Source organism: Opisthorchis viverrini (assembly GCF_000715545.1).
Source record: "Opisthorchis viverrini unplaced genomic scaffold opera_v5_556, whole genome shotgun sequence".
Classification (NCBI taxonomy): Eukaryota; Metazoa; Platyhelminthes; class Trematoda; order Opisthorchiida; family Opisthorchiidae; genus Opisthorchis; species Opisthorchis viverrini.
In genome coordinates, this window is record NW_008752215.1 from 71,965 (window position 1) to 86,058 (window position 14,094).

Here is a 14,094-nt window from a genome sequence, read left to right on the forward strand (position 1 = left end):
CGAACGGGGTACCTTGTGATGGTCGTTGTTCTCGGAAGAGACCATCCGAAGTAATTATGGCACTTTGTTCTGTATACCCCGATGCATTTCCGCCCCCAACCGGCCGCCGCATGAAGGATTGTCGGATAGGCGCATCTGGTGTGGCTGTAAATCATACTCTGCACTTCCGAGTGTAGGACGCATTGAGTTCGAAGGAACAGAACGGCCAGTCAGTACAGGCAGCTATAATATAAATATATTATTCAGGTGCAACATCCTTCCGGTGCCTAGCTGCCATGCCACCCGAAGGAAGCCAAGTTGCCCAAGCCTAGACAGGGAAGTCGAGAGGTGAGGGTCGGGTTCGAACCACGGATCTTCTGATCAGTAAATTCGCGCTCTAGCCACTTGAGCCATCTCGCAGTCACAGGCGGCTGAAGACGAGTTATCGAATGGACGCCATGGTACCAACAGAGAAGGTACGATAATCCATGAATCGAATAGTTCTTGGTTCATTGGGACACGAACACAAACAACCGTGTGTTAAGCCACTGTCGTTGACGTAATATAACATGGCTTGCGTGTTTGTTTCCACTGTCGTCCGTCAGGTGATCACAGCGAAACGTCAGTCGCGTTATTTACATCACCAGTGTATACATGCGACCAAGGTCAAGATACCCGTTCAAGCAAACACACAACCATAGGTTAACCCACCAACCGGTTGGATGGATCGTTCCATCAGCTGTAACATTCTTTTCGTGCTTAGTTATCACGCCACCAAGAGGAAGCATGAGGGCTCCGATACTGCCAGATTGTACAAGCCTACACAGGAACAGTCGAGATGCTGGAGTTCGATCGGATCTTCCGGTCAGTAAGTATGCCTTAACCACTGCGGGTGAGATGGCTCAATGGTTAAAGCGCGAATTTACTGGTTCATTCCATCGTACATGGAATGTACAGGCGGCTATTGGGACCTATCCGTGTCTTTTACCGTCGCTGTGGCAATCCGAACCAACGTATCAGTGAACACGGTTGGAATGTCGAACTTTACTAAACTATCTACTTATTGGGATCGAAATAGGTTCAGTTGGAGCATGTGACCAAGCCAAGGCGAAGTGAATCTGTTACCCATGCGTACTGTTAACTCGAGTAACGTGACTTTTGTTAAATAAGCGCGCACACACACACAATTTCATTCTCCTCCTTTTCTAAGACTAAACTAAACCAAGCGTAGCTTCCCCATCCACGCATGCGTGCGTGCGTGCGTGCGCGCGTGTGTCGGTGCGTACACTTACATTCGATGGAGCGCGAAGTAAGCAATACTATGGTAACCAACAGAACAGTGTAACAAGCTTATCTCATCGGAATATCAAACCTGACGGATTGATTGATCGAATGAGTGAAACGGATGAGTGCACTACATAATCCTGGCAGACGCCTCGGCTCGATGTCCGTCCTACCACCGTTCCAACCAGCTGAGTGTCCAAAGACAAGTATCATAGCTTGATCCCGATCGGTTGAATACCGGATGAAAGAGCGGTTCAAAAATGATTGTGTGGCTGTTAACTGAGATGTGCTGGTGTGAACGTGCACCTCAAGTGCAGTTCTCGCGTATGACATGGTTATTGACTGGGGGTGACGTCAAGATAGATGTGGTCTCAGCTCTTCACCACACGAATCGGCACCCGGGAGGAAGCTATCGCATATGCTAGCCGGGCGCATCTTAGTCCGTCAGTTGCGCAGCTGTCCAGAACGGCCACTCATGTGGATCAAAGTGCGCACGTAATTAGCATTCTGGAGGTTCGTACTTATAGACGGCGGTGTCCGACAAGACAGTACGATGTGTTGTTCTTTTGTAGAGGAGAAGAACGACAATTGCGAATGAGGACCGTCGAGCGTGATTCCAATATACTGTTTTCCGGAAACGTTTAAATATGTTCTACGGTTGTTTATTACACGGCATTTCATTGAAGTCGATTCGTCGATAGGAATCTATTGCGCCACATTCAAACAAGTGCGGTAAAAGCGAGTACAAGGGTTAGGACCAAGTTTGCCAACCAGATTTGACTTTCAGGTGTCAGAGAGCACCGGAAAATACAAAATAATCAATAAACGATACCTTCTGAAGGTCAACCTCAGATTGCACTGTTGAGCAACAAGATAAGAAAATTTTCAAGATTTACTGAGCCTAGTTCTGCTTACCGGAGGCGAGATGGCCTAAGTAGTTAGAGCGCAAATTTACTGACCGGAAGGTCCGTGGTTCGAACCCGACCTCTGGCTCTCGACCTCCCCTGTCTAGGCTTGGGCAACCTGGCAGTACCCTATCCCTCATGCTTCCTTCGGGTGGCATGGCAGTTAGGAACCGAAAGGGTACTACAGCTGAACGATTATTTTTTATTTCATGTATGGATATGCCAAGCCCCTGACTGGTCTCTAGAGGAACCGCCTCAACTCGTGTGCGGAATAGGAAGATGTATTTGGACTCAAGTCGCGAGGAGAATGTACCGCTATCGAAATGGGTTGTCGCATCACCTGTATGTCTCTGACGCAACAACACGTTCGCCGTTCAAGCAAATGGGACTCAAATCACGCGGACCACCAATTGTGGAGAAGCGTGATTGGTCAGAAGGTGAAACAGACTAGTTGGATCCACAGTGATAACTTAGGTGAGATAGACCAACTAACCCCTACCTCGTTTTTTTAAAAGGCCATATAAGAGTGAACATGACGCGGCACTGATCCACTGACTACCGCCCTCGAAGATGTCGACAGTCAAACATGGAGCTTCCTCTTACGTCATGTCCACAGTAGTCTCTCTGCATGACAGACTCTTCCACGATAGATGAACTACTCATCTCCGCATGTCAGAGGCAGACGTCTGCCTGGCAGAGCTCTTTTCACCCAGCCCTGTGCTGAGTGGAAGCGACTGAGAGGCGGACAGTGTATGACCTAGCAACGAAGTATGAAAACACTAACCGGTGAAATTAGTCGGACCGCCTACGTGGATGAGGATCCCGGGAATCAGCTCATCAATGGTTAAGGATAATGACAACGATGGCCCATTCGCACAGTCAATGGGGCTCGTGTATCAGAGCTATCCCCTTCAATCCCTGGTCACCCAGTCCCGAGATAACTGAAAATGCTATTGCCTCCAATCACTGGCTGCATAACCCACTTCTCGGTGATTGAAACTGTAGCAGCTGGAACCAATGTACGCCTGGTGCACGGTTTATGGCTGGTAAATTGATTGGATTCAACATGTGCTGAAACGAACTGATGCACCTTGCTGCACGGTATCCCATTATAAGCTTCGGTTCTGGAAACTGCTGCGTAAAGGCTAGGTGTCATTCGACCTTGTGGACACTACCGAAAAACGAACCCATGCCAGCCTGAACGCCGTTCAAATTTAAAAACTCTAAGTGAAACAAAAACTTATGAGGTAGAGTCGAAATTGTGGCATTTTTGGACGGTAAACGGAGCAGTCCTCAGTTCGCTTCCAGTTCTCGACGCCACGAAAAGCACAACAAAGGGGACAGTGGTTCAGCCTTGTATCGTCCAACAGCGACACCACAGTTCGCTCGTGATTTACTGTCACGCACAGAGAACGGAAGTTGTACGATAAACAGCAACATAATGCGGGTCAGGGTTGAGATTTGCTACCATTCAACTGACAGAACGGTTCCGCACCACTCGATTTGGGGTCACGCTGCAGATATTGATCACTTGACTGTGCTCTACTTCCACCGCTCAACCATGAGTGGTTACGGAATCACTCGCTGAAAAAGTCGCGCTACAGAGAGACGAGGTTTATCAAGAGGGCAGTGTGGCAGAAAACCAGTTCATACTGGCGCAAAGAGGACAGGAAGGTAGATGAGATAATAAAGATAATCGTTCAGCTGTAACACCCTTTCGGTGCCTAGCTGCCTGCCGCCAGAAGTAAACACGAGGGCTGGGATACTGCCAGGTTGCTCAAGCCTAGACAGGGGAGGTAGAGATCGGATTTGAACCACGGACCTTTCGGTCAGTAAATTCGCGCTCTAACCACTGGGGTCATCTCGCTCCCGACCTTCAGCCTTGTGAAGGCTTGCTCTGAATCGTAACATCTCGGCTGATAGTCGAACACTACCATTCGACCGCGGATGGATGATCAGCAGTGCGATCGAATTGCATCCAGATATTAAACAGCGCCACTATCCCTTCAGGTCAGGCGATTCGATGTTGACTGGCTTGCTGACCTGCGAATCTCCGCAAAACGGCCCACGCAACTTGTGGCAGTTCTCTTGCGCATAGAGTAGTGATGAAGTGGAGTCAGACTGAGCGGATGACAGGCGCTGCGCTGCTGCTCCGATGACCACGGCTGTGCGTGGCCGATACCCGCCAGTATGGAAGCCAACCACAAAGTGATAGATCACTGTCCAAGAATGAGAGGGAGAATATAAACTGAGTAATAGGAATGTGAGCCCAACTAGACGTTGAATTGTTCAGACAGATGGAAAAAGAGCAGAGAGGTTTACGAGAATGATCAATAGTCCTGTGGGAAGCAGCCTGAAACTGCTAACAGGATACCCTACATCCTCATAACGAACTTGCTGGTGCATATCCAATCATGACTTCAACAAAACGGGCGACATACATGTTGTGTCCTGCTGTACGGTAGTGCAACTCTGTATCGGTCCCTTGGCTTTCTGCTCCGCCCACTATGGTATAGCAAAAGGCACGGTAGCTCTGGACAGCCCTTTTATGTAGACAAAGGAAAATTAGTACAACTGTATTTATAGGGTAGTCACAGATTATTCCACAAGGTCGTGCTGGAATCCCCGTGAGGGGGCGAGATGCGTCGAGTCAAAGATTCTCGATCTGGATTGGCTGGAATCTGACCAATCAGGGCATGCCTTCGTTTGGTCGGCGCCCTGCACGTGACATCCGTCCAAATGATGTTGTTCGGTTATTAGGGACGGCTGGCCTCCGGACGATGCAGTTCGAAATTTTCTAATCTTAACCTATCCAGTCAATTGTCTTACAGGGACGAGGTCACAGATGGACAGAGATCAAGAGTAGTCCAAGCGTATTCCCGTTGAATTGACTCCTCTCTCCCAATTCGAATGAGTTCGATGTCATTGGATTCAGCTGCGCATCAACCCCAATGGGAACGGTTGTAGCAGATGTTATGCATCCCAATTAAAGTGCGGTCATTTCAAAATGAGCACATCGAACACAAGGGGGACAAGTTCATCGTAGCGGACTTACAACGCGAATCAGATAATGGTTAGACCAACGCCTTCGTGGCATTTAACACTGGAATTATGAGCTAAGCGGAATCTCTTTGTTCGCTAACAGCGAAGAGATGGCTCGGTGGCTAGGAAGTGAACTTACTAAGGTCCACGGCTCGAACCCAACCTCAGTGTGTTGACTGTTACTGACTAGGCTTGGCAACCTGGCAGTATCCGAGCCCTCGGGTTAGGTGTTGACTAGGCACCGAGAGGAGGTTACAGTTGAAGCGATCATTAATTATTTGACATGGAAGTTATGACATTTTCCATTTTGTTGATACATGGGTCGCAAATCTCAAGGGGTCGGTTTTCGCTCGGGTTAGTTAGGTTCACGAGAGAGATCGACGCACTCTACTCGTTCCCATTTTTAATTACATTTCTGTACACTTGACCATCCAACGAATTCTAGTTCGTTTTGTGTTTGTATAAGCTAACAGGTGAAAGCGAAAACCTCCTGAATACGTGTGTGCTCCCGGGCGTTTGTCCGCTCCACTGAACTCACGTCTGCTGAGCCCACTGGCGAAACAGCTTCAGAATTATACCGCCCAATGGAATCACTCCGAAATGAGAATTTGGGATAACCTGAGATCCTGGACATTTGACGACCTTCCACCCGTGGAAACCATTTTAATCAATGTTTCTAAACTTTATTCATAGGTGGTATTTTGAGTTCTTACAAACCCTAACGTTTATCCTGTTCCCCATCAGAGTTCATCTATCGCTCAAGGTGACAGCAATCATATCGACTCGACGGATCACTTACAGAAGTTGGGCTGTAAATTTAGAAAAGAGGAAGTTTCGGCAGCGGGGGCAGAAATCGGGTGTAATGATCAAAACGGAGATACTATGTATCAGTTCTCTTCATTATTCGGTTGCTCGGCATGCTGTATTTGGTCATAGAAGGCTAGACGTGGAATCTTGAATAGAAATCAGACATCTCCGAGAAACCGCGCATTCGAAACACCCATTCTCACACCGATTATTGGGATTTTTGAAACCGGTCCAAACTAGAGATGACCGACTGACAGTGACACGAAGGAACACCAGCTGATATAGCCACACTCTTAGTGGTTTTCACGAGAAGGGCGAAACCGGTCGTGGGCTCTCGAAGAGTTTTCAGCAACCTTGTGAGTAGTTTTCTTTATTAAAATATACTGCGATATCTCGAATATCGTGCCAACTGAAACATGAGGCGGCCTGTGTCCAGCACATTTAGTTGAAAAACATCATAAACGAGAGATTCAATTGAGTTTCTCGTGAAAACCAAATTGATTTGCAAATGAGTGCATTTCCCGAGAACAGTCCAATTTGGGCTCAAGTAGATCATAAGGCTGACGGAAGCTTGGGGACTGCGCCTACCTGATGAGCCCCAAGAAGGGCGAAACCGGTCGTGGGTTGTCGAAGAGTTTTCAGCAACCTTGTGAGTAGTTTCCTTTATGGAAACACACTTGTAGTGCTTTTGCGCGTAACAGCTTCCAAAGTGAAGACTGGCCAGTTCTTTTTGTAGCGGAATACAGCCTAAGGGCTCCGAACAGCGGAGTCTTACAATACACCACTGATACATTATCAGATTCCGACAGTGAGCGGATGGCCAGTTTATTTTCTTTGCTCGGTATTCGCAAAAAATTGGGCTCAAAGAAACGCCGCAATGTGCAGTAAACTCTACGAATTTCCACAAAACAGCACGTGATTGGTTGAGCAGAGCAACCACTGAATCGAAAGATCACGTGTTGGTTGAAGGAGATGGGAGACAGAATGGCGTGACAGGCGTGAGCAAAGGGTAGTAACTTGGGGCGAGTGTGTGTCAGACAGACATACAGGAGAACTGCAGTCCCTATTGATCCCCAGAAAGTTCTACGCAATAGGGACTTGAAGAAGCCGTCAAGTGGACGTAACAAACAATTGAACACTAAAACAAAGTAGTTTACAGAGCGAAAAATGAGCAGTCCCGATGACTTGAGATCATCTTTTGCTGACAGTGACGAATGAATTGAAAAAGGGAAAACAAGGAAACCCCAGTGGAGATGGGGGAGGTAATGACGGCTTATACACGTCCTGTGGGTCGAACGTGCGTGTAGACTGGTCAACCACATAGATGCGCACAAGGATAGAACGTACCCGAACGGGGGTTTTAATCGAAAGCTGTGTTGCATACCAGTTTTAGTGTCATACTATGCGTACTTTTAAAGTAGGAATACGAGGGAATTCTAAAACGAGTTCACCAAATCGATTAAACCAATCCAGTTTTTTACTGTTCAGGTGTAACAGCCTTTCGGTGCCTAACTGTCATACCACCCGAGGGAAGCACGAGGACTGGGATACTGGCAGGTTGCCCAGGGGAAGTCGAGATGCAGAGGCCGGATTCAGGTTGCTACGCCCCCTTCCACGGTACCGTGCGACAGTATTTTTTCCACTAAAGACCATATAATAAGAAAATGCTAAACTGAGGCCATGGGTTCCACGGATGACCATATCGGTTACGGTAAATGATTGGACGACCATGCGCGCGCTCATCAGCATCAGCATTCGCGATCTCAGTGTGTCAACTGATCGTTCAGCTGTAACTAGCTGCCATGCAACCCGAATGAACCACGAGGGCTGGTATACTGCCGGGTCGTCCAAGCCTAGACAGAAAGAAAGAAAGCGTTCAGCTGTAGCACCCTTCCGGTCACCACTTGGGCCATCTCGCCCCAAGCCTAGACAGAGGAAGTTGAGAGGCAGAGGTCACCCTCTAACCATTGAGCCATCTCGCCCAGTGTGATAACTGAGGCGGGAACACCACTGGCATCCATTAGCGGCCATGTCCTACAACATCACCAGTCAAGAAAGAGTTGAGTACCGGGGACCTGGAAAGTGAAAACTGCCGAAAACGCTCATACCTCTCATGACAATCCTTATTCCCCTCCTTCGGTGGGTCACACTTGGTTTGTGCCAAGTTGAAGTTGTCGTGGAAAATGACGCTCTTCCCAACAGACGATAATTCATACTTTGTGCAACCACAGGGTCAAGCCGCTGCAACTGGTTGTGCGAATTACCCAAGTGAAGTACCTGACGCCGCACTACATGCCCAGTTTCTGATCAGCCGGTTGCGAATCCCTTGGGATTAGCCTAATCCAACCGTAGTTCGGAGAATTCGGTGATCAAAGACCCGAAGGAACCTCAGGTAATCCGCCCGCCAAGGCCAAGTTCTGCACCTACTAAATACGATTCTGGAGTTCCGAAGTACTTTTTTTAACGGCCCAATTGGTATGAATAGGAGGACAGAACTCTGGCATTTGAGGTCAAGCGCATATATCGTCCGTAACACTAGCACTAGGGTCTCAAACGCGTGTATTCAGAGGATCGATGTTCTACAGCATAAATTTAGGCTCTGCGGTTGCGAAGTCAACGGCAAAAGATGACAGAACTGGCCGAGTTTTCGAAGAACGCAAGAGCTTCTTCCTCCATCTCGGAAACGGGCTCGAAACGGCTTAGTAGTCAAGGTGCGAAGTTACTGACTTGAGGGACCGCCATTCGTACCCAACTATGGCATCCCGATTGCTTCTGTCGTCTAGCCACAATAACCCTTCGGTGCCATGCTACCCGAAGGAAGCAAGAGGATTGGGAAACTGCCAGGTTGCCCAAGCCTAGACAGGGGAAGTCGAGAGGCAGAAGTGGGGTCCGAACCACGGAACTTCCGGCCAGTAAATTTGCGCTCTAACCAGTGAGTCATTTGGCCCCCGACTGTTCTTATTCAGGCTTAGGAAGCCTGGCAGCTATGCACTGAAAGGGTGCTACAGCCGAAGGATTATTATCACCGTTGCAGAAAAAAAGAACCAACAAAACTCTTTCCTGCAGCGATTTGAACTCCGGGGATTTGGAGAACCTCGGGCGTCCGATCGATCAGCTAATCAACTATCATATTACACAAAAAACGGAGAAAATGGGAGACAAGCTCCCGGAGAGCCCGCCAAGCCCACAAGTCTGTGAATACGAGGGAGGAACTTGGACCGGAACAGACGTATTGACAGAATCAAACACACTTTTTAAAGCAGGTGACATTGGACCATCTAGAAGTATTCTCGAACCTCTGCTGGAGTGTGAAGATGTGGTATGTGGGACATCTTTTTCCATCCCGAATACTACTGTTTCCAAGTCATACCTTGTCGTTCGAACCCAACCTCTGCATCTCAACTGCTCCTGTCTGGGCTTGGGCAACCTGGCAGCATCCCAGTCTTTGTGTCCTCCTCTGTTAGCATGGCAGCTAGGTGCCGAAATGATGCTACACTCGAACGATATTCTCTATCAGCATGACAAAGGCGAGATTAACAATAAGGCGACTCAAAACCAGGGGAGCACTGCGAGTCCTGAGTGAAACTTACCGAATTCCTGAGATAGACACATGAGAATACCGGTACGATGGAGTCATAAACATCAATCAGACTTACCACGCCGCAACGGTAGCAAGCGATTCTCCAGAACATCTTTGGCGTCCGTTCCCTGATCCATCAAATCCAATTTGGTGATGACACCGATTGTTCGCATTCCCTGTGGGTCCACCTCCTTAGCCAGTTTGAGCGCATCCGAGTTGGCCAGATCCGAATTGGCCGGCGAGACCGCAAGGATTAGACAGCTCTCCTGTGTGATAAACTCGAGGATCATGTTGCGGATTTGGATCTCAATGTCTGGCGGTTGGTCACCCACTGGAACCTTGGTCATACCGGGTAAGTCGATTAGGGTCAAGTTGAGAACTGCGATTGAGAGAACCAAAAGAGGGGTGAGTAGATTCGAAAATGTAAGGACTACAAGCACCAGTTTAGGCCGAGGGTTCCAGTAAGTGAGCTTCTGAGCCACGAACTGTCTGTGAAATGGTGAGAAGAAATAAAAATCAAATACAATTATGTATAAGACACTTTGAGATCAGTCCCAGTAACATACCGTCTACCAATATTTTCGAAACGAAGTGTAAAAGCTCCCCACGGTACTTTGGCGAAGCACACGTAATACACCAGCTCGAGATTTGCAAACGCAAGGTAATCACCGATTGGTTAGCACCGAATGCCATGTGATTTCGTGTCACGTGTCTGTCCGGTAGGATACCTCTCCCATGAGAGGTATCCTACCAAGAGATGCTGAACTTTGGCCCCAACGGGGGTGACACCGCCGGAGACATATCCGGACCTTTGTATGCGTACTGGGTCCCCTTGTATGCATACTGGACTACACATCAAACTTCGCATCACCCAAAGGATTCTCCAGTGGATAATGAAGAAACTAGAAACATCATCCAGATACGTCTCCGATGTTTGAAAAACCCGTATCCCGAGAGGGAAAACACGGGCTGAGATATTTTCAGATCGTCTAGACAAAAAAGCAGGAGGGGTGAATGGGAAATCAGCCAGGAATCTGATATTACTGTGATGCCTATTAGCACCAGTTTGGGCCACAATTGTTGGACTGGTGCCGTTCCAGCACACAACCCACAGTAGGGGGGCGGTCGACTCGATCACTATTTGATACTCTCGGAACATTACTTCACAAAAGATTCGATAATCGTTCAGCTTTAACACCCTTTCAGCTGCCATGCCGCCAGAAAGAAGCACAAGGGCTAAGACACTGCCAGGTTGCCCAAGCCTAGGCAGAGGTCGGGTTCGAACCACGGACCTTCCAGTCAGTAAATCCGCGCCCTAACCACTGAGCCACCTAGCCCCTACATGACTTCATATCTCATCACAGACGGCAAAGACGCTGTGATTATACTGATCACCTCAGGTAATCTGTGACAAGTTGAACCGGACACTACATCCTGATGAACGGAGGGAGCTAGTCATTCTCAGGACCGTCACGTGGGCCTCAACAAAGTTTCAGTCTCCAGTAAGATACATGATGAACAAGCCGGCACCCACCGCTCCTTATTGGTATCGCCTCCACCTGCCTAACCAGCACAAGTGGCGAGTTCATAGAAACTGACTCTCAAAGCTACAGCACGGTGAGGCGTCCGGAAGCTACCTAAATAGGGTGACGGTTATAGTCCAGAACCACAGTTTTGTCCGAAAAGACTGACCGGAAGGAGAAATACGTTTGGTAGCAATATATCGCTTCATGACACTATTTCCGAGGAGCACACTGTCACAAATGCTTCACCTACCACGTTATAAAATGAGGTTACGTTAGAAAGCTCGCTGGTAGTCATTACTGGACGGCCATGGAGAATATGGGTGCTATTCGGCTTCCAGGATGGGGTCCACGTGACCCTCACCGTGCTTGGTTGGGGAAACTGGACGATACGACGGCTAACCGATGTCAGTGGTGGTCATGGTGTCAGTTTCTATCCAGTGTTGGAAGTGTACGCACCCCGGATGTTTGTTGAAGGTTAGCCTTAGGTCTCCGTCCTGCCCACTTCTTTTTTCATTATAAGGCTTCATTGAATGGAACGACACTTGCACGACAGTGAGGCATGAGTGCTGTCGTCTGACTTTACTGTCAGTGATGATGATGGTGGTGGTGAAGAATATGGAATGGTTATGCAAATGGATGATCATGGCTGTGGACATCATCAACATGCAGACAAATTTCGGTCGAAATGATGACCTGACTTGGTGGCAAATGAGGCTGAACACATCGTTTCGGTTGAGATGGTGCTTGATGTCATTTAAGGGTCGCGGCGATGTGTTTGATTGACCCAGTTCCCATCCGGACCAGTCAGTGTTCGGTTATACTTGTCGAGAGACTCAAATTGTCTGCGTTAAAATCGCAAAAAATGAATAGACTAACGTCGGGGAACCGTGGGACGATAAGCTCGTCTTTGAAGCATATGGTTGTGACTGATCAATTACCGTGGAAATAGATGTAACTATCATGAAGCGTCAACAATCCCCTGTATTGGTGCTGACAACTATCGCGCGATGGACCGGAGGCAGTCACTTCGGAACAGGAACTGCATTAACAGATCATTTTAGCACAGCTTGGCAACGCAGCAGTCGAAGGTACCTTTGTGTGCCTATTCCCGGAAGGAACACTTCCAGGCCCTGGCCGTACTTTGGCTTCCAATTGGCCAATCTGCGACTAATCGTACTTCTGAACTGTGGTCCCACGTTTAGCTCCTGTGTAATGTTGATTTATCAAAATGGAGTTTACTTAGGTCGAGTAGTTACCGAAGCATTAAGCTAGTTGACGTTGATGAAATCCTGGTCGCCCCACAACTAGCGGAAACATGTTGGTTTAGTGAACAGAGGGCTCCTCTGATCCGTGGTATGAAGGTTTCCATTCTCTAGTAAAATGGTAACGAAACATCATTGTTGAACAGCGAGATGGCTCAGTGGTTAGAGCGCGAATTTACTGACTGGAAGATCCGTGGTTCAAATCCGACATCTGCCTCTCGACTTCCCTTGTCTAGGCTTGGGCAACCTGGTAGTATCCCAGCACTCGTGCTTCCTTCGGGTGGCATAGCAGATAGGCAGCGAAAGAGTGTTACAGCTGAACGATTATTTTTATCATTAGTGATGGACACAGAAGTCATAATGTCGATGATGATTATCCAGTAATGAAAAGCTGTGTCACCACAAAACCGATAGCCCCTTTTTGCCACATCCCAACAGATACCAGTAAACGGGTCTGCGAGACCGTACCAAACAACTGGAGGTCGAAATCTCCCTACAACCAGAGGTTGATCCGCCTCACTCCGGAAAAAGAAGCCATATATGATGGACCGCGGCCCTACAAGTGTGGTAATCTGGGGAAAACGAAGAAAAAGGTACATTCAAGTAACCTTGACATTGACCTCTAGGGAACGGGAATTTGAAAGACCTTTGGACTATCCGGATTAGAGACCTGAAAATTGAAATCAACCCCCACATGACCAGAGTTCAGCATCATGAGGGTTATGTCCCACTGCTCATATACTATTTAGTTTGTCTGTTCGGGTCGCGTATGTGACTGTTGACAGCAAAGTTGAGCCAAGGGTGGTCGATCGATCGCAGTTGATGGCGAAGAATATGGGAGACGTAGGTCACAGTAACGCCTCATAAAAGGATTAACACGTAATCCACAGACTGAATGCTAACGAAAAATATCTGCTTCTGGAGGTCCACACACAAGTAGACTGACCGATTCTCATCGAAACGTTTAGGTGCATAGATGAGCGTTCCTCAGCTCTTATTTTGAACGGCGTATAAATCAGACATTCTTAAGGCCAACCTCGGTAAGCTATTTGAAATACAAACATATATCCAAAGACTAGTGCGGACTAATGAGCCCATAAACTACGGTGCTTCAACAAAACGGGAAGCCGGAAATCAAAATACACGCCCCGAAGTTCGGATCTACGTGATCTTTTTGTTGTTTTCAGGTCCAACTCATGCAGATGGGACGCGCCACATTAGCCAAGGGAGTATGTAATCTAACCACTCGATGATATCTACACGTCAGTCGCTAGCTCTACAGGGAACATTTCTTAAGGGGGGCCAGTTGTGGTCACCCGGAAACCGTGTCCTAACCATCTTGGGTTTCAAGCAGTGAGTGTGATCAGGGATCTCCTGGCCCGCCGTGGACCAAACAAAAGCAGCTAAACATTAGTTCGACGGACGTTTGATAACGGTCCGTCTCGGGGTCTCCATCCAGGAAGACGGCAATGACCAGTGCAGCTGAGCTTGCTGGTAATGCATTTTATACTTCGCTGCCAAGTCACTGTTTGACCGCCTTTGACTCGTTTCCACCCTTCATGTGGTTGTGCGAAAAGAACCCTTCGAGGAAGCCGGTCGACTGGCATACGCAGCACGTAGCCAAGCCAGCGCAGCCGGGGCAGTGTGATCAGTTCATCTATCAAGGGTAAGTTAATTCCCCCGAATATCATTCGGCGTACTTCAGCATT

The 14,094-nt window shown here is 48.1% G+C and overlaps 1 protein-coding gene across 1 annotated transcript in view; it reads right to left on the minus strand.

Moving 5' to 3' along the window:
* T265_11700 (hypothetical protein) overlaps positions 1 to 14,094 on the minus strand; it is a gene marked incomplete at both ends in the record, with an annotated part of 70,112 nt that overhangs the window by 41,852 nt on the left and 14,166 nt on the right. Inside the window, one exon of the mRNA XM_009178420.1 lies at positions 9,674 to 9,976. Within this exon, the coding sequence (XP_009176684.1) occupies positions 9,674 to 9,944 (271 nt within the window). The remainder of the gene's footprint in view (positions 1 to 9,673; positions 9,977 to 14,094) is intronic.